General features: G+C 43.4%; 1 protein-coding gene across 2 annotated transcripts in view; it reads left to right on the top strand.

Annotated features, from left to right (window-relative positions):
• The window catches only part of LOC144695670 (uncharacterized), a 278,313-nt gene extending 260,562 nt beyond the window's left edge, over positions 1-17,751 (top strand). The window contains exons 1-2 of one of the 2 annotated variants that reach the window (XM_078566601.1): positions 14,676-14,808; positions 16,712-17,751. In XM_078566601.1, coding sequence (XP_078422727.1) covers positions 16,816-17,685 — 870 coding nt within the window. In that variant the 5' untranslated portion in view covers positions 14,676-14,808; positions 16,712-16,815 and the 3' untranslated portion in view covers positions 17,686-17,751. Of the gene's footprint in view, positions 1-14,675; positions 14,809-16,711 lie in introns of those variants that run through there. The other variant, XM_078566602.1, reaches the window with a different exon arrangement.
• The last annotated feature ends 3,580 nt before the right edge of the window (positions 17,752-21,331 follow it).

Raw genomic sequence — 21,331 nt, 5'->3', positions numbered from 1 at the left:
TCGTCCCAGATCGTAAGTGCCGGTTGTAAGGTTGGAACACCAACAGGTGGCGTTTACCGGCTCTTGCGGGGGCCTGATTCTAATCCCATGTTCTGTATAGTTCCACCCATCAGTAGGTGGAGAGCGACGGAACCAACCCCTGAACATATTACGCAGTCCAGGGCCTGAGTTGTTGAGTAACCCCGTGAGGCCCCGGCTACTAAGCATTCCCAAGTCACGGAGATTTTGATGGAGATGCTGTATTACGGTGCTAAAATTTCGGACGTCAGCGTATTCAGTGTCATTTAGAGGAACAGCACGTCAATGACTCATCTCATTCCCATGTGGGGGAGTCTGGGCACATATCCAACAGGCACCCTGCCCTACCTGTCTAGCGTAGGTACGGCATAGGGACAAAAAGGTGTTTGGGTGAGGGTCCCTTGGGTATACCCCATGGAATATAGCAAGGAGCAGTATCCAATACATAATACAAATCAAATCACTTGATAACAGCTGCTATATTGTTGCTGGACAATGTCTATTACAGCGAGTGGCGTGAACCCAGTCTTCCTTCCCTTTAACCTTCAAGGCCGTTCGAGTTGTTAGCAGCACAAGGTAGGGTCCTTTCCACCCTCTCATGCAATTCAGCTGCTCTTTTGCATAGAGGAAAATGAGTACAAATCCAACATTTAGTCCAATTAACTTACGAGGCTACGGCCTGCATTCGTTGAACCGCAGAATTGGTATTCCGTGCAAGGACCACGCAGGACAGGATCCAAATCAGAGTCAGCATTCTGACGGCTCAGTTAAAGTTCTTGCACAAGCACTTCCATCCGAGGTCAGCGTCTGCTTGACGTGCGATGCGTGGATCCACAAGGGTGTCCTTCAACCTTCACGGCCATATGGGTGGTGAGCAGGACTTGGAAAGCCCCTTCCCATCGAGGTTCCAAGCAGTTCTTTCTCCTGAAGGTCTTTACTTGGACTAGGTCCCTGGGCTGGTATTGATGGCAATCTTCAATGGTGGGCTTTTTCTGAGCTTCTACTACCTGTATATGCAAGCTCTTGAGAGAATTAATGAGTGCTATACAGTATGTAATAATTCCCTCATTCATAGCATGGATGTCCATTTCCCTAGCAGACAAGGGTGGGGTCACTGGGAGGCGCATAGGACATCCCATTACAACTTCATAATGAGAGAGGGAGGTGGTACAGTTAGGGTGAGAGCGCATAGTCATGAGCACCAAGGGTAGAGCTTCAGGCCCTTTCAAACCAGTTTCTTCACATAATTTAGCTAGTTTGTTTTTCAGAATACCATTTTGTCTTTCCACCGCCCCAGTAGACTGGGGGTGGTATGGGCAGGAAAGGTGATGGTTGCATTGTAAGGCCTTCAACAGTTCCTTTATCGCTTTAGCAGTAAAACGATGACCATTATCACTCGATAAAATCTCTGGTATCCCAAATCTGGGTATGTATTCACGCAATAACAATTTTACAACAACAGCACCATTTCGTCCAGTGGGATACGCCTCCACCCATCGCGAGAACAAACATACTAGAACTAAAATATAATTATATTCCATACATTTAGGCATCTGTATAAAGTTCATTTGTAGGTGTACAAATGGACCCCATGGCTGGGGTCCCGTACCTCACTGTGGGTGTCTTGCATGGGTTATGTCATTGACATAGGAATGACAGTTATTACAAATACAATGCCTATTAGCATATTACTATTCACTATACATTCAACATTCATTCTACATACACGTGTTAAACCTCTGAGCTGGCAACCGGTCAAGTCATGATTGTTGTGTCGTGAGAGATTCAATGGATGCTCATTAGTTACCCATGAAGGGACTACCCCTTCTTTAGTCTGTCTTAAATTTTCTTGGGCTTGTTCCAGTGCCCAAGATCCATAGGTGTTGCATACATCATTTCTGCTCACTTCGTCTGAAATATTTTTCCCTATTTCAATTAATTTAATTCAATTAATCGCATGACTTTCGAGCACGGTAGCCAGACTTTGGATTAACCAATGATGTCCCTATATTGAATATCATAGTGGCATCATTTATCAGGCTGTGCTTAATGCAGTTCCCTCCCTAGCCTGATCGCATCTCGCCATTGAACTGAACTACTTCAGTCATCAACTGGCGTGTCAGAGCCGTATAGAGTGCTTGGGTATGGGTTGAGCACCACTGGGGCAGGACGATTCCAGATATATTCAAGACTATGGGTACCAGCTCATGGTGTACATTATCATACAAAACTTCTGATTAACCAGTACCAAACCATTCATCGGTCCTGGATGCATAGTCGGACAAGATGGGTCAGTCGGTGTGGTTTGAGGGTCTTCAATTATCTCTACTTGGACTGTGAAAGTAGAGGTGGGAGGTGGCTGGGTAGTGGCGGACCTCCCATGCCCGATCTGAAGCAAACTCTTACTACAATTTGAAAGCATTTGTTCTCCTACTGTTACATTTATCATTCCCCATTGCGTGTCGCATTCGGCACTGTCTATGCTGCACCAAAGTTCCTCCTGCGGTGAGGGATGAGCAGTGATGATCCCCAACCTTGTTGCCAGTACTGACACGCCCACGACCAGGATCGTAGATCTGTGGAGACATTAACATTGGCTCTCGTTCTCATATCTACAAGTGCGCATGTATCACCTGTCATAATTACCTCATATGGTCCGTGTCTGTTCGCTCCGAGCTCACCCTAGCCATCACCTTATTCCCCACTTGGAGGGGAACGTTGTTGCTCTTTGGATTTGCCTGTTTCCATATCCTTAATCATCTGTCAGTCTCTAACTTCCTCTCTCAACTCATGTAATTGCCTACTTAATTCCCTTACATTGTCCTGTATTTTTCCTTTCAGTGGCCCTACACCTCCTACTATAATGGCTTCAGGTAATTGCATGGCCCTTCCTGTTATCATTTCAATGCGATGAACCTGGTAGTCCTATTTGGTGCAGCCCTAAGGCATATCAGAATGCTGGGCAATACTGTGGCCCAGTTGTTGCCTGTCTCCTGAATTACTTTGGCTATAGATGTTTTTAAAGTTCAGTTCATCCTTTCCACCATCCCTGGACTCTGGGGGTGGTAAGGAATATGGAATTTCTGTTTAATCTCCATAAGATTACACACTTCTTTAATGACTCTTCCTGTGAAATGAGTTCCCTGTTCTGAATCCATCTGGGTAGGCACCCCCACTCCTTCCAGTTTACTCTCTCCTGCTGCTGTCTCATGTCAGATCCGACTGAAGTCAACTCTACAATGCACCTTCTTATCCTATCTTTCAATAGCTCAGTATCTTCACTTCCAGTGATGGTTCTCTCTGGGAACCGCTTAACTCTGCCTGTCATCAAGGTGTTAATCCTGTGGTTTTACTCTTTGTAGCTTGCAGGCACGTTAATATAGTCAGTAATACATCTATTTAGCCTTTTTCCAGCTTTCCCTTTACCTGTATCCATCTTGTGGTAAATTGTTGTTAAGTATTATTTCTCCTTACATTTCAATTCCTGAACTACAGATTCCACATAGTTTTACCTCTTAAGTTTTTTTTTGACCATGATCATCCTAAGATTCTCTTGAGGTCAATTTCTCTATTGTCTTGATTGTTTAAAATGTTTCCTTACTCTTTAGGCAGTTCCAATGACTCAGTTGATGGCCATCTTATCTTGTTCAGGTTGTCTGGAGAGACTTTACAGTCCAATAAAGTATTCTTATAACAGTTTTAAAACATAAATCAAACATTGATATGTTTTGCTTTCTTATCTTCTTCTCAAACAACATCTTATTGTCCCACTAAATTATGTCTGACTTTTTTTTCTTTTTTTTTTGCATTATCCCAGATTCATTAACTCGGCCAAAAAATGGATTTCTGCCAAACTTTGTCAAGGTCAACTTCACATTTTGGGAACAGACTTACAAACACAAAAGCTTGCAGCATTTGAATTAGTGCCAATTGTTGTCAAACCTTTTAAAATGAAAATTCCCTTTTGAGAAATTATCAGGAACCAAACCTCAAATTTTTTAAACCTTGTAGGAACTGTAATTTACACTATCAGAATTAAAACAACCTCTTTTTCATGTGTAATGATTTGTATCCAAGTTATAATTTCTGTATGTTTATCGACACATTCTTTATCTTAGATAGCATCCTAGTGATTCAAAAGTAACCTGTTAAATTACACTGCACTTTACATCTCAAGATTGTCCCAAATTCAAATTCCAGTGCTTTTGGAAAGCAGATTTCCTTTAATATTTAATTCATCTCTTCATAAGAAACCCCTTTTTATCCATTGGAACCATCTAGACCGTGTGTTTATGTCTTTTGGTTTTCCTAGAATCTTTCTGAATTTCAAGTAATTTTTTTTCAGAATTTTAGAATATGAGCTCGTATGTATTAATCCCAATCAGTTTGGAAGCTGATGATGAGGGTTATTCCCTACTAGTCTGCAAGGGGGTGGTACAAGGGTTGGTTCATCTCAAACAAAGGCAAGCCCTGTTTTATCTTTACACTACCTTCAAATTATGATTTTTTTCCAGAAATTTCAACTCAAACCTTATACTCAAAACTTTGGAATATTTGAATAAACTTTTCCTTTAATCTAATATGGGGCTTTCGACTCTAAAGTGCTCAACTACACACAAGACAATTCAGGGAAGAAAACACATTAAAGCTCATGTACAAATGCTTCATTGCACACGAACAAACACATATATAAAGGTATGTATCGATACTCCTATAATATTGAACTTAACTCTAAACGGAGCTTCGAGTAGCAGTGGGGAATAAAGGCTCCACCTATAGGGACCTTCAAACTGACGAAAGCTCACATTTTCTCTGCTGCTGCTTGTGCATTGCTCATTAAACCCCTAGGGGTACCCTCTCTCTCTCTCTCTCTCTCTTCAGCACAAACAGCTCTTTTAACTTAGATCAATTCATTTTTTTTTAAGCCACAGAAAATTCAGTAGCAGACTATCTACCTCCCTTAAAACATATTATAAGTGCTCAATTCTGTCCCGATTAAAAGTTCCAGCTGGTGGGAAGCTCTCTCCTTTACTTTGAGTCCATTTAACCCAATCAGAAACATATTGGACAATTTCAGGACCGTAATGGACAGACACATAAGCATTTGGGGTTCCCTTCAAAGGGGGAACCTGGGGTTTCTTTGATGTCATATTTCCCATTTTACTTAATAATATACACAAAAGAAAACACAGAAATTACTTACTTTTCACCTCCGGGGACTCGAACCCCTGGGTATACTACTACTACTTTTTTCTGTTTTCTTACCCATCTTCAAAGTTCCTGATTTGGGCTCTGGCTTTGGTTTGTTTTTGGAACCCCGTGGAACCGGGAAGGTGGCAGATGCCACTCTGCTGTTACGACTTCCCATTATATCTAGAAAGGAAACACAATTAACAGCACAGCACGTTTTTCCTACCTATGCGCTCACCGGTGTTTAAGAGTTACTTAACAAGTCCTTTGATTCTTTGGGTCTTTTGAGTCTCTCTGGTCGGTAGCTACCCTTTTTCTAGCACTCCCCCTTTCAGCTAGGATGCTTTTCTAGCCGTCCCCCTTTCAGCTGGGAAGCTAATTCACTGCACTCCCCCTTTCAGCTAGGATGCAGTTCGTACTCTCCCCAACTTGGGAGAGTAGTTCCTCCCTGTCTCCGTGAGGTTCTTTTTCAGAGATCCGACGGCCCAGAATTTCAATCACCTCTCCAACTTAAGAGGCTACTGGACTTCAGTCAGATCCCATCCTCGTCGCCAATTTGTCATGGAAAACGGAGTGAACACTCAGACCCAGGAGGTTTGTCTTGGAAGTCTTTATTGAATCGTGATATCACAGAGAGCCCAGCAGCATACAATGGAGCTAGCCGGCACTCTGAGGAAGCATCAGAGTACACACATAGTTATAGCAAAAGTGTGCGTAACAGAGGTCATGCAAATTACAAAGCTGCTTGACCCTTAGTAATTAATAACATTGAAATTTTTATCTTTGGCATGCATACAATTGTTCTATCTTAGTTTATAATTACACAGAACCTTGAGTAGTTACACAAAAACCTTGAGTAGCCCATCTGGCGATTAGTCATCTGGACAGACAACAGATAGCGTGACTAGGCCCTGTCTCATGTGCTGATAACAGACATACTAGCTTTGTTTCAAGGGCGCTTGGTAGTTTGTTCATTATACTTGTTTTCATTCCTCCACAATAGCTGACAGCGCAGGTTTGTCTATTACTTGACGTACTGGTGCAAGGACACTTCGTTGTTGTATTCCACTATGGTTTAACCACTTAACCCTTTGTTATCCTGTATATGTATTGTATTCTCCCGCAGAGGCTCTAACACAGACTAAGCTTCTCTATCCCTTAATACACATTATAGCAGACATTTTATGTCAATGCATTTTAGTGATGTAATGATAAAGTCTCTAAACCCTACAGGAGTTCAGATGCACAAACATTTAATCTTGGGGGCACAAGTTGATTTTTTTATTTATTTGTTCATGGGATGTGGGTGTCGCTGGCTGGGCCAGCATTTATTGCCCATCCCTAATTGCCCTTGATCAGAGGGCATTTAAGAGTCAACCACATTGCTGTGGGTCTGGACTCACATGTAGGCCAGACCAGGTAAGGATGGCAGATTTCCTTCCCTAAAGGACATTAGTGAACCAGATGGGTTTTTACAACAATCGATAATGGTTTTGTGGTCATCATCAGGCTTTTAATTCCAGATTTTTATTGCATTCAAATATCATCATCTGCCATGTTGGGATTCTAACCTGGATCCGCAGAGCATTACCCTGGGTGTCTGGAATACAAGTCCAGTGACCATACTTCTAATTTGGTTTAAGGGCACATGGGATCCTTGGTTTTATAATTAGGGGTGTAGAATTCAAAACAGCAGAAGTCATGTAAAACTGTACAAATCATTGGTTAGACTGCAGTTAGAACATCATGTCAGGTTTTGGGGATTTTACACAGGTAAGAGGTGCACGGTCAGAGAGGGGAGATTTTGGCCTGAGTGAGACAGAAATTGTGTGAGTATATTTAGGAATTTGGTTCAAAGTGAGAATTCGGTGCTTAGGGGGAAGGATGTGCTTTAGTTAAGGTTTACTCCAAGAAGTAAAGTGTGCTGATTGTGGCGGAGTGTGTGTGGGGGTGGAGTCGGGGCAGGGGGGGTGGTGGTGGTGGGGCGGGGGATGTGGGGCGGATGGGATTGGTTATGGTTTCAGTGAAGGCAATGAGGAGGTGTTCCTTTTACTTTTACTCTTTTTCAGTCTCCAGTATTTGATTTCTACTTGGTTCAACAGAAGGGACAGGTAAACCGGTAACTGGTGTTATTCGTATTTTATTCTTTTATCAGTATTGTGAAGTTCACTGGCAGAGCCAAAACCTATTGGGAGGCATAAGCTTTATTAATAATAATTAATTAGCAACTATTAATTAATGAACACGTACTGGAGATGGCAGGGCAGGTGATGTGCTACGATTGCAGGGTGTGGGAGCTTCTGGATACCGGTGTGATCCAGGGCACACACATCTGTAGTAAGTCTTTACAGCTGCAGGGACTTTGGCACCAAGTTATTGAGCTGGAAGCCAAGCTGCAGACACTGCGGCATTTCAGAGAGAGGGAAAGTTACCTGGACACGTTATTCCAGGAGGTGGTCACACCCCTTAGAATGGAGTCTTCTGATTTGGTCAGTGGTCAGGGACAGTAGGGTGTGATTGCAAGTGACACAGGTAAGGGGACCCAGAGGACAGGAGTGCAGAAACCTTCGCCCTTGTAATTGTCCAACAGGTTTGAGGTTTTTTCAGCTTGTTTGGATTAGAGTGGGGTCTGCAGAGTGGATGAGCTAACTGGCCATGGCACCATGGTACAGGAAGCCATTCAAGTGGGGAAAGTTACCAGGAATGTAGTGGTAGTAGGGGACAGTATTGTCAAAGGGACTGACACCACTCTATGCAGCAAAGAGTGTGAGTCCAGGCGACTGTGTTGCCTGCCTGGTACCACGGTTTGGGCCATCTGCTCAGGGCGGGAGAGGAAATTGCAGTGGGAGGGGGGATGACCCAGTCATGTCCATGTTGGTACCAATGACATAGGCAGGTCAAAGAAGGAGGTTCTGCATAGTCAGTATGAGGAGCTTGGCACCAAATTAAGAAGCAGAACCTCAAAGATCATAATCTCTGGATTATTACCCAAACCAGGTGCAAATTGACATAGGACAAATCAGATTAGGGAGGTGAATGAGTGGCTCAATCCCTGGTGTCGGAGAAGTGGGTTCCAGTTCATGGGCTACTGGAATCAATACTGGGTGAAGTGGGATCTGCACCATTGGAGCAGTCAACACCAGAACTGTGCTGGTGCCAGTGTTCTTGTGAGCCACATAACTAGGGAAGTAGCGAGGATTTTGACCTAAGCAGAGGGGGAAAGGTTACAAATTTGGGAAGATGTGGCTGAATCAAAGAGTAGAGGCAAGACAAAAGAGAAAGGTATGATTACAGGAAATGAAAAATAAGCCATGACAGGAAGGGATTGAGTACAAATCTAACAGTAAATCAATAGATCAGGCTAGAAGTTACAAAAATAAGGAAAGGATCAAACTAAAGACTCTGTATCTGAATGCCCAAAGCATTTGAAACAAAACGGATGAACTGAGAGTGAACATAGAAATAAATAAGTATGATTTGATTGCGATTACAGAGACTTGGCTGCAGGAGGACATAGATTGGGACCTGAATATAGGACATTTAGGAAGGACAGGAAGCGAGGAAAAGGTGGAGAGGTGGATCTGTTAATTAATGACGGCATTAGCACGATAGAGAGGGATGACCTAAGTTCAGGAAACCAGGATGTGGAAACAGTTTGGATAGAGATAAGAAACGATAAAGGCAAGAAGTTACTTATGGGAGTCGTGTACAGGCATCCTATGGTAACACCTGGCAGGATGGAGAAAAAAGGATGAAATACTGGGAGCTTGTCAGAAAGACATGACAATAATCATGGGAAATTTTAATCTACACATAGAATGGAAAAATCAGATGGGCAATGGTAATCTGGACGAAGAGTTCATTGAATGTTTCCAAGATAGTTTCTTAGAATAGCATATTCTGGAGCCAACCAGAGAGCAGGCTATACTAGACCTGGTATTGTGCAATGAGATGGGATTAATTAATGACCACATATTGAAGGAGCCCCTAGGTAGCAGCAACCATAATATAGTTGAATTTTACATGCAGTCTGATGGAGAGAGGAGTGGGCCCGAGATCATGTTTTTAAACTTAATTAAGGCAAATATGAGGGCATGAAAGCTGAGCTGGTTAAGTGAACTAGCAAATTAGGTTCAGGGATAGGTCAATAGAGATGCAGTGGAAAACATTTAAGGGCATATTTCAGAATACACAGAATAGATACATTCCAATGAGTAAGAAAAATCCAAGGGAAGACACACCATCAATGGTTAACTAGAAAGGTTAAAGATAGTATCAAATTAAGGAAAAAGTATATAGTTGTGCAAAGGTGGAAAGCCAGATTGTTCGAGCTGAATTTAAGGAACAGTAAAGGATGACTAAAATATTAATAAGGAGGGAAAAATTAGAGTACGAAAGAAAGCTAGCCAGAAATATAAAAACAGATGGTATGGGTTTCTATAAATATTCTAAAAAGAAACGTATTAACAAAGTAAACATTGGCCCTTTAGAAAGTGAGTCTGGAGAATTGACAATAGAAAACAGGAAATGTCAGATGAATTGAACAGGTATTTTGTATCAGTTTATTCCTATAGAGAATACAACTAACATTCCAGAGGCAGCTGTAAATCAGAAAATGGAAGGTAGTGAGGAACTCAGGAAAATTACAACCACCAGAGAAGTGGTACTGAGTAAATTGTTGGAGCTGCAGACTGACAAGTGCCTGCGTCCTGATGGATTTCATCCTAGGGTCTTAAAAGAAGTGGCTAGTGCGATAGTTAATACATTGGTTTTAATTTTCTGGAACGCCCTAGATTCTGGAAAGGTCCCATTAGATTGGAAGATAGCAAATGTAACCCAATTACACAAAAAAGGGAAGGAGACAGAAAGCAGGAAACTACAGGCAAGTTAGCTTAACATCTGTTATAAGGAAAATATTAGAAGCTATAGCGGGGCACTTGGATAAGTTCAAGGTAATCAGGCAGAGTCAACATGGTTTTATGAAAGGGAAATCATGTTTAACCAACTTATTAGAGTTCTTTGAGGAAGTAACATGTGCTATTGATAAAGGGGAACTGGTGGATGTACTGTCCTTAGATTTCCAGAAGGCATTTGATAAAGTGCCACATCAGAGGTTATTGCAGAAAATAAAAGCTCATAGTATAGGGGGTAAGATATTGGCATGGATAGAAGGTTGGCTGGCTAACAGGAAGCAGACAATAGGCAAAAATGGGTATTTTCATGCTGGCAAAATCTAACGAGTGGTGTGCCACAGGGATTAGGGCCTAGACCTCAACTGTTTACAATTTATATAAATGACTTGGATGAAGGGAGGGATGGGATGGTTGCCAAATTTGCTGATGACACAAAGATAGGTCGGAAAGTAAGTTGTGAAGAAAACATAAGGAGGCTACAAAAAGTTATAGAGGGTGTTACGATCCCAGCTGAGATTACCCCTGAACAAGCTTGATCCCAGGGCGGAACCCAGCTTGATAGATCCTAACTTTTATTTGTTTGTTTAGATATGTAGACAGTAGCTACTGAACAAAGCCACAGGAGTCAGCTGATGAACTTTTAACAGAAGAATAAAACATGTATTCAACAAGGAAAGATTAAGTATATTACAATACTCCTTCACACACAACTATACCCTTAAATATATACAGATTTGTAAAGATAACACAAGTTACAAAAGCTATCTTATACTTCAATTTTCACAGTCCATGTAAACCAAAAGGTACCCTATGGTCAGGCACACCACACTCTGATACCAAGTGACAGATGCCACCTCAATCAGATGCTACAGATCTCTCATTAACTCCCCCCGGACACTTGTCACACCATGAGCCAGTCGGTCTCACTGCACTCTGTCTTTCACACAACGGTTTCCCACATTCATCCTCCAAGACCTCACCTTGGAATTTTCTCCCAAACCAATGTTTTCTCTCAGATGCCATCTGCAAAGGTTCACCTCCAGGGTTTTGAATTCTCCTTCTGGTTTTCGTCTCCACTGGGTCACCACATGCATTCAAGCTATCTTCCATGCACTCTCTCTCACTGACTCATCCATCAACAGTACCACCGCTTCACATGTCCATACCAAAGAGTTACAGGCCTTCAGTTGTAAGGGGAATCAAATACAAAGGTAGGGAGGTTATGTTTCAGTTATACAGAGCACTAGCGAGACCACATCTGGAGTACTGTATGCAGTATTGGTCACCTTATTTCAGAAAGGATGTAAATGCATTAGAAGCAGTTCAGAGAAGGTTTACCAGACTACTACCTGGAATGGACGGGTTGTCTTATGAGGAAAGGTTGGAAAGACTAGGCTTGTAGCTGCTGGAGTTTAGAAGAGCCTGAAGTGATCTGACTGAAACATATAAGTTCCTGAGGGTTCTTGACAGGGTGGATGTGGAGAGGGTGTTTCCTCTTTTGGGAGAATCTAGATTTATGGGTCACTGTTTAAAAATAAGCAGTCACCCATTAAAACGGTGATGAGGTGAAGTTTTTCACTCTCAGAGTGTTGTGAGTCTTTGGAAATCTCTTCCTGAAAAGGCGGTGGAAGCAGAGTCTTTGAATATTTTTAAGGCAGAGGTGGATAGATTCTTGGCAAGCAAAGGGGTGATAACTTATCGGTGGTAGGTGGGATGCAGATTTCAGGTTACCATCAGATTAGCCATGAACTTATTAAATGGTGGAGCAGGCTTGAGGGGCCGAATGACCTACTCCTGCTCCTTGTTCGTATGTTCTGAAGGATATCTAGACTGCAGAGAGGATACAGAAGAGATTCACTGAGATTTTAGCAGGAAAGAGAGGATTTAGTTCTCAGAGGAGATCAGAGAACTTGGGGCTCTTTTCAATCCAGAAAATATTCATGAGATCTGAGGGCTGGTTCACAATTTCATCAGGTAATTGAGAATAAACTATTTTCATTAGTCAGTGAGTCAATTGCCAGAGGAAATCAAATTCGAATAATCACTAAAAAAAACTCAAACGATTAACTCCAGGTCAGTTCAAGGGGTTATTATCATCAACAGAAACAAACCCCAACTATTGGAATCAAAATGGTTCAGCCCTGGATGTGATTAACATCAGTAATAGCACAATTCAACCCCTGCATTCATTTGTGAATTAGCTGGTGTTTCTGCAATTGCAATGAGAGACTGAATCCCTTCCCACAATCGGAGCAGGTGAACTCACTGGTACGTCAGCAGGTTGGTTGGATGATTGACTTCTTTCCCACACACAGAGCAGGTTAACAGCCTCTCCTCAGCGTAATTGTTGCATCAAGTGATTTCTGCTTTTAAAGATCTTCTCACTTTCTGATCCTTTAAGCGGTCTCTTATTTGAGTGAACTTGCTGGTGTGACAGAAGGTCTTTTGACTGTATGAATCCCTTCCTACACTTGAAGCATGTAAATGACATGTAAATGGCATTAAATCACTGGTCTGTCAACAGATCCCTTTTGGTTTTAAAGATCTTCTCACAGACAGAACATTTAGACAGTTACTGATCTCTGTGAACAAATTGGTGTGTCAGCAGAGTGGATAATTGAGTGAATCCTTTCTGACAAATGGCACGGTTAAAAACATCTCCCCAGTGTGAATATGCTGGTGTTTGAGAAGGGTGGATGAATCCCTTCTCACTCACAGAGCAGGTGAATGCCCTCCACCTCCCCCCACCCCACCCGTATGAATACAGTGGTGTGTCAGCAGATCTTTTTTCTTCTAAATCTCTTCTCACTTTCAGAATATTTAAAGGCTTTATTACCAGAGTGAATAAGTTGGCATGTCCGAATGTTGGATGGTCGAATGAATCCTTCCAACTTACAGAGCAAGTAAATGGTCCCTCTCCAGTGGATCTATAGCAATGATTTACCAGGTGGGATAGGTAATTGAATCCCTTCTCACAATCCCCACATTTCCATGCTTTCTCCATCATGTCAACCGTGTCTTCCCAGGTTGGATGATCAGTGGAAGCTTCGTCCACACACACAATATGTGTACGGTTTTACCCACTGTGCATGGTGCAATGTTTTTTAAGCCTGTGTAACTGATTAAAGCTGTTTCACTGTCGGTGCAATGGAACACTCTCACTTGGTTGTGTTTGCTCAGTGCTTTTCCAGTCAAACTGATGTTTGAAATATTTTCTCCACAGGCAGAGCAAATATGTGATGTTCAGGTCCTGATGGATGAAGCGTCTTTATCAGATGATGTGATGTTCATTTTGAGTTTCCCATTGCAAATTCTCCCTTTCTAAACCCCTGTAAAAGGGCTTTGCAAAAGTCTTCACTACAAGTACAGGATACAAATTCTGAACAGACAATTCTAGTTTCTCTGGAGCATATTTTCCTCTTTTGTTCCTTCAAAGCTGTAAATCTCTGTCTCACACACTCTCCCTCTTCCCTGTGCCAAAATCCAAACCTATGCCACCATTTTTCCACTGCTCCCAGTTTTTACCCTCCCTCTACTTTGGATGGGTTCAGTTCTCCTGCCCCTGTGTGAAGACTGAGATTAAAATCAATGATTGAATTATTTTCTCTCCTGTTCACCAGGATCCTGAATCTCCACCCACTCTCTGTTGCCTCAGCAAGGTGGCCATGCAGGCACTTTGCTATTCACTGAATCCAAGTTGGCGACCATTAACCAGAGCCTGTTCCTGAGAAAAAGCTTGCAAGCTGCAAACGTGGAAAGTGGACGTTCTTAGTCAGGTGTTTCTGAAGCCTCAACATCCAGCCGCCAGCTCCAATTACTCCCCAGCGCCCCGTGGTCTCTTACCCCCTGAAAAAGCAATGGGAACCTTGTATAAACTTTTCACGCAGCGGGTGGTTAGGGTCTGGAGCGTGCTGACTGAGATTGTAGTGGAGGCAGGTTCAATCGAGGAAATCAAGAGGGAGTTGAATCGTTATCTGAAAAGGAATAACGTGCAGGGCTATGGGGAGGTGAGGAATGGTACCAGGTGCATTGCTCATTCGGAGAGACGGCACAAGCCTTCTGTGCTGTAACAATTCTGTGATTCTGTGCCAAGGGTCTCCAGTACGCCCAAGGATCAAAGTGACACTGCACGAGCTCCAGGTACAGTCTCACACTGGGCTTGCGCTCTGGGCTCCTGTAGCGTGAATAGGGCACTTTCACTTCTGCGGGGAATGTTGGATCACCGCCCCCTTATTGAAACTACCTGAATAGGGCAAAGGGAATGATAGCCTGTAATGTGAGTGAAATAAAATTAATTTTAAAAGACACACAGAAATCCAAGTGAACTCATCGTCTGCCGTGTGATTGATAACCGAAGAATGGAGCCCTCATGTGAACTCACTGGGGTCTCAACAATTGGGTTTTCATTGCTGCCCATGGACCAGAAAAGGCGACTTCGCTACTGCCTCATATTGCCCATGCGCAAATTTTCTCCACCTCTGACGTCATGGGAACACTCCACCCGCCGTCTGCCAGTTGCGCCTGCGCAGTGTCGTGCGCGCGTAGTGACGACAACACGCACCGACAATTGCAAGTTGACATCACCTTACTCGCCAGGGATTCCCTGAGCGGCAAGATTTCTGTCTCCAGTGCTACTGATATCCAGGAATCAAGCTGGGGAAGCTTCTCTGAATGGTTTCCAATGCAAGTATATCCCTCTTTAAATAAGGACTTTATCTACGTAGTACTTACTAAACTGGGGTATTAACATCGCCCTTTATTGGACATCCTATGATCAAATGTAAAAAAGAATAGTTTTAGGAGCAACTACTTCTGTGAAACTTTTAATCCATTTTGCATATATAGGTTTATTTTTAATTTAATTCTTGGAATATGGGCATCACTGGTAAGACCAGCATATATCCCCAGTTAGCCTTGAGAAGGCGATGATGGGCCTTCCTTTAGAACCAATGCAGCCCTTGTGGTGACAATGTTGTTAGATAAGGAGTTACAGGATGGAGGAGCGTGGATATACGTCTAAATTTGTGTTTATGTAGCACCTTTGAAGTAATTGAATACTCCAGTGTGTTTCACAGGAGTGTCATACAGCAACATTTGACACTGATCCACATAAGGAAATATTAAGCCAGGTGACCAAAAGCCTGGTTAACAAGGTAGGTTTTAAGGACTATCTTACAGGGAAAGTGAAGTAGAAGCGGAAAGTTTTAGGAAGGGAATTCCAGAGCTTATGGTCTTGGTTGCTGAATGCACGATCACTAATGGTAGAGCAATTAAAATTGGGGATACACAATGACCAGAATTAGATTAGCCCAGATATCTTGGAAGGCTGTAGGTCTGGGGAATATTATAATTATAGGGAGGGGTGAGGCCATAGAGGGATTTCTTTTTATTAATTTGATCATGGGATCTAAGTTTTGCCTCCAAGGTCGCATTCGTTGCCTATGCCTAATTCCCTTTGAGAAGGTGGGGATGAGCTGTCCTCTTGAACAGCCCAACTGCTTTTAATTAGTTAGTGCTTTGAAAACAAGGATCTGCATTTTAAAATTGAGGTGCTCCTTAACCAGGAGCCTATGTGTGTCATTGAGCACAGGGCTGATGGGTAAATGGGACTTGCGGCAAGGAAGAGCATGGGCAGCAGAGTTTTGGATGAGCTCATTTATGGGGAGGATTGAATGGAGAGCGGCCAGGAGTGCATCAGGTTAAGTCTAGAGGTAACAATTGCACGGATGAGAGTTTAAGAGGCAGATGAGCTGAGACAGGTGCAAGGTCAGGCAATGTGGCGTCTTAGTCGGGCACCTTAGTAATGGCATAGATATATGATTGGAAGCTCATCTTGTGGAGAAATACGACACCAAGGTTGTGAACAGTCTGGGTTCAGTCTCAGGGACTTGCCTAGGAGTTGGTGGCTCATGTGTGGTGTTTTTGGTGGGGACTGAAAAACAATGCTTCCCAATATTTAATTGCAGGAAATGACTGTTCATTCAGTATTGGATTTATTTTTAATTTAATTCTTGGAATATGGGCATCACTGGTAAGACCAGCATATATCCCCAGTTACCCATTGAGAAGGCGATGTTGGGCCTTCCTTTAGAACCAATGCAGCCCTTGTGGTGACAATGTTGTTAGATAAGGAGTTACAGGATGGAGGAGCGTGGATATGAACGTCAAACAAGTCAGGATTGTGTGTGACTTGAAGGGAAACTTGGAGGTGATGGTGTACACGTACACGTGCTTCTCTGGTGCTTCCAGTTGATGGAGATTGAGGGTTTTGGAGATCCTGTCAAAGTTCTTATCGAGTTGTAGATATATAAACACCCTCTCCATTGCTCCTTACCTTTCCCACATCTCTCTTGTTCTCCCATATAGGCCAGAGTCTTGTGTAGGCCTAGATTGGGAAGCAGGTTCCCTTCCTTAATTGACATTTGTGATCCAGTGGTGTTCATACGACAATCCATGAGCTTTCATGGTCACTTTTCCCTGGTGCCTGCACCACAAATTACCAGATTCGTTCAACTCAATTTCACAACATGCCTTTGTGTTTTTGTGCATTCTCTCACACTCCTTTTTTCTGTTATAAATCAATTTCACAGCATACTAGAATTGGAGGATTTGCATTTTGGAAAATCAAGCATCACACCAGGATCTTAGAGATTTTCAGAATTTATTGCAAGCTGAATATCATTGGATTTTGAACATGGAAGGAAATACTACCAATCACAGTGGAGAGAAAGCAAACACGTGTTCTGTGTGTGGACGAGACTTCAGTCAATCATCTAGCCTGTTAAAGCATAAGTGCGGTCACACTGGGGAGAAACCGTGGAAATGTGGGGACTGTGGGAAGGAATTTAGTTACCCATCTTTGCTAGAAATTCATAGGCGCAGTCACACTGGAGAGAGGCCATTCACCTGCTCGATGTGTGGGAAGGGATTCCAGCAGTCATCCACTCTGCTGATCCACCTGCGAGTTCACACTGGGGAGAGACCTTTTAAATGTCCAGAGTGTGGGAAGCGCTGTAAAAGTTCTGGAGAATTGTCGTGCCATCAACGTGTTCACAGTGACGAGAGACTGTTCCGGTGTTCTCAGTGTGGGACTGCGTTTAAGGGATCAGGTGATCTCATTGCACACCAGCGCACTCACACTGGAGAGAGACCATTTACCTGCTCCCAGTGTGGGAAGAGATTCACTCGGTTATTCACCCTGCTCACACACCAGCGTGTTCACACTGGGGAGAGGCCATTCACTTGCTCTGAGTGTGGGAAGGGATTCACTCAGTCATCCACCCTGCTGAGACACCAGCGAGCTCACACTGAGGAGAGACCTTTTAAATGCCAGGACTGTGGAAAATGCTATAAAAGTTCTGTGGAACTGATGTCTCACCAAAGTTCTCACACTGCCAAGAGGCCTTTCAAATGCTCTCACTGCGGAACTCAGTTCAGGCGATCATTTAACCTCATGGTACACCAGCGCACTCATACAGGGGAGAGACCGTTTACTTGCACCATATGTGGGAAGGGATTCACTCAGTCATCCAACCTGCTTCGACACCAGCGAGTTCATAAGTAGTGACAGTGATTGGATTCAGCTGTCAGTAACATTCTGGATAGATGTCAAATAAATCAGCTTTTTGTTAAACATACAGTGTGTTGACTCTTAAAATCTCAAACACAGTTTAATTCCTTTTGTAAAGGGTTCTCCCTCTCCGCATCTCCATCTTCCCCTCCAACAACAAATCCAAGGATCTCATGAACTTCTTTGTCTCTAAGATTGAGACCATCCAACAGCTGGCTCTGCTGCTTTCCTCTCTTCCATTCATGTCTTTTCATAATCCCCCTTGCCCTAGCCCAAACCTGCATCTTTCTCTATCCCTCTCTTATTTCCCCTCCTGTCCTCTCAGAGATCATCATGTTAATGACACATCCCTCCTACTCCCTTGACCCTATTCCCACTAGAACTGCTGACCACCTAATTTCCCCATTTAGTTGGTATTGTTAATATTTCTCTTCAGGTACTCCCCCTGTTTGCTTCAAATCTGCCATCATCAACCCCTCATCAACAAACAAACCCTTGACCCCAGTGTCCTTGCAAACAAATGTCCCATCTTCAGCCTCCTTTCCCTCTCCAAAGTTCCTGAACGTCTTTTCAATCCCAACCCCCGCCAAATCCGTGCCTGCCTATCCTGTAAGACCATGTTTAAATCCCTCCAATCAGAATCCTGCCCCTGCCAGAGAACTGAAACGACTCTTATCTAAGTCACAAATGACATTGTATGTGACTGCGATGTAGGTAGACTTTCCCTTCTCATCCTTTTCAACCTGTTTGCAGCTTTGACACAGTTGACCACACCATCCTCCTCCAACACCTCTCCACTATCGTCTAGTGGGTGGGACTGCACCTTCCTGGTTCCTTTCTTTTCCACTTAATCACAGCCAGAGTATCACCTGCAATGACTTATCTTCCCACTCCTACATCGTTACCTTGAGTGTCACGATCTATCCTTGGGGGGCCCCCTCCTATTTCTAATCTACATACTCCCCACAACATCATCTGAAAACAGTGTCAGTTGTCACATGTACGCTGATAACATCCTGCTTGATCTGACCACCACCTCTCCCGACCTCTCCACTTTTGCTAAGTTATTAGACTGAGATTCAGTGGTGGATGAGCAGAAATTTCCTCTAATTAAATTTTGCAAAGACTTAAGCCATTGTTTTCGTTCTCTAGCTACTGGCTCTATCCCCTCTCATTGGTAACTGAGATAAACCAGCCTTTTCGCGAGCTTGATGTCATATTTGACCCTGAGAAGAGCTTCCAACCACATTTTTTGTTTTATTCATTCACGAGATGTGGGTGTCGCTTGCTAGGCCATTGCTCATCCATTATTGCCTGTGAGAATGTGGTGGTGAGTTGCCTTCTTGAACCACTGTAGTCCATGTGGTGTAGGTATACCCACTATTAGGAAGAGAGTTCCAGGATTTTCACCCACCGACAGTGAAGGAACAGTGATGTAGTTCTAAGTTAGGATGTTGTATGCTTGGGGGGCTTGCAGGCAGTATTCCTATGCATCTGCTGCCCTTGTCCTTCTAGGTGGTAGAGGTCCTGCGTTTGGAAGGTGCTGTCGAGGGAGCCTTGGCAAGTTGCTGCAGTGCATCTTCTAGATGGTACACACTGCTGCCACTGTAGGTCCATGGTGGTGGGAGTGAATGCTTAAAGTGGTGGATGGAGTGCTAATCAAATGGGCGGCTTTGTTCTGGTAAATATCAATGTCATTACCAAGACTGCCTATTTCCACCTCTGTAACATTGCCCAATTCTACCCCTGGCTCAGCTCTTTTGATGCTGAAGCCCACACTGATGCCTTTGTTCCCTCTAAACTTGACTGTTCCAACTCACTCTTGGCCGGTCTCTGATATCCTACATCCATCAACTTGAGGTGATTCAAAGTTCTGTTACCCGTGTCTGAACACACACTAAATCACATTTCACTGCGATTTCAAAATTATTCTTATTTTCAATCCTTGATTGGCCTCGCCCTTCCATAAGACCATAAGACATAGGAGCAGAAATTAGGCCAATTGGCCCATCGAGTCTGCTCCGCCATTCAATCATGGCTGATAAGTTTCTCAACCTCATTCTCCCGCCTTCTCCCCATAACCTTTTATCCCCTTACCAATCAAGAACTTATCTATCTTGGTCTTAAATACACTCAATGATCTGGCCTCCACAGCCTTCTATGGCAATGAATTCCATAGATTCACACTCTCTGGCTAAAGAAGTTTCTCCTCATCTCTGTTCTAAAAGGCCTTCCCTTTACTCTGAGGCTGTGCCCTCGGGTCCTAGTCTCTCCTACTAATGGAAACATCTTCCCCACGTCCACTCTATCCAGGCCTTTCAGTATTCTGTAAGTTTCAATCAGATCCCCCCTCATCCTTCTAAGCTCCATCGAGTATAGACCCAGAGTCCTCAAACGTTCCTCATATGTTAAGCCTTTCATTCCTGGGATCATTCTTGTGAACCTCCTCTGGACCCTCTCCAAGGCCAGAACGTCCTTCCTGAGATATGGGGCCCAAAATTGCTCACAATATTCTAAATGTGGTCTGACCAGAGCTTTATAAGGCCTCAGCAGCACTTCCCTGCTTTTATAATCTAGTCCTTTCGAAATAAATGCCAACATTGCATTTGCCTTCCTAACTACCGACTCAACCTGCAAGTTAACCTTAAGAGGATCCTGGACTAGGACTCCCAAGTCCCTTTGCACTCCAGATTTCTGAATTCTCTCCCCATTTAGAAAATAGTCCATGCCTCTATTCTTCCTACCAAGGTGCATGACCTCACACTTCCCCATGTTGTATTCCATCTGCCACTTCTTTGCCCATTCTCCTAACCTGTCCAAATCCTTCTGCAGCCTCCTCACCTCCTCAATACTACATGTCCCTCCACCTATCTTTGTATAGGTGAACTTAGCCAGGATGCCCTCAGTTCCTTCATCTAGATCATTAATGTATAAAGTGAAAAGTGGTGATCCCAACACTGACCTTCCATTGGTCTAAAACCTCTTCCAGCCAGACAACTGAGGGGATTAACACCTCACACTGTATATTTTTATAAAATATATATAGAGATTCTCATGGCTATTTCTAAAACTTCTAGAACTGGACAAAGACCCTTTAAAATAGCTGAATCTGTGTCAGTCAGCGACATTCGAACAAAAGGAGCTACCAGGCAGCATTGTTGAAATTTGCACCTCGTTATCCCTGGAGAGAATAATACAAAGGCCAACTGCATTTCATAACCCAGTTCGGCCAACAGAAATCTACTCGTTTGCTAGGACAAAGGGCCCCGCAACCTTCCTTTCAATCCTTAATGGTTGAGACATTTAACCATCTCGGGGACCCAGACGAGTGATACACATCCCTTGTCAAAGGCAACGTGGAGAGATGGGAGTCATGTGACCTGGACCTCTAGCTGGTGGAACCAGTTATATTGCCTTGCTGAATTGCAATCTCAGTCTGCTGTTTACCATCCTACAAGCAGCCTCACAGAAAGGGAGCTCTGTCCAGGTTGAAGCCCCTGGCACCGTTGACACTGTTTCAGCTGGAACTTCTGTGCCCTCACCTACAAGACTGGTGCATCTTAGTATGCCCATCTCATCGTATGAAGTCAACACCACCAGAAAAAGGAGTTATTCATCATGAGTTTTCAGCTCGCTGACC

Source organism: Cetorhinus maximus, chromosome 21 (assembly GCF_964194155.1).
Source record: "Cetorhinus maximus chromosome 21, sCetMax3.hap1.1, whole genome shotgun sequence".
NCBI lineage: Eukaryota > Metazoa > Chordata > Chondrichthyes > Lamniformes > Cetorhinidae > Cetorhinus > Cetorhinus maximus.
The sequence above is the reverse complement of the archived record's forward strand: the minus strand, read 5'-3'. Positions and strand labels throughout refer to the sequence as shown.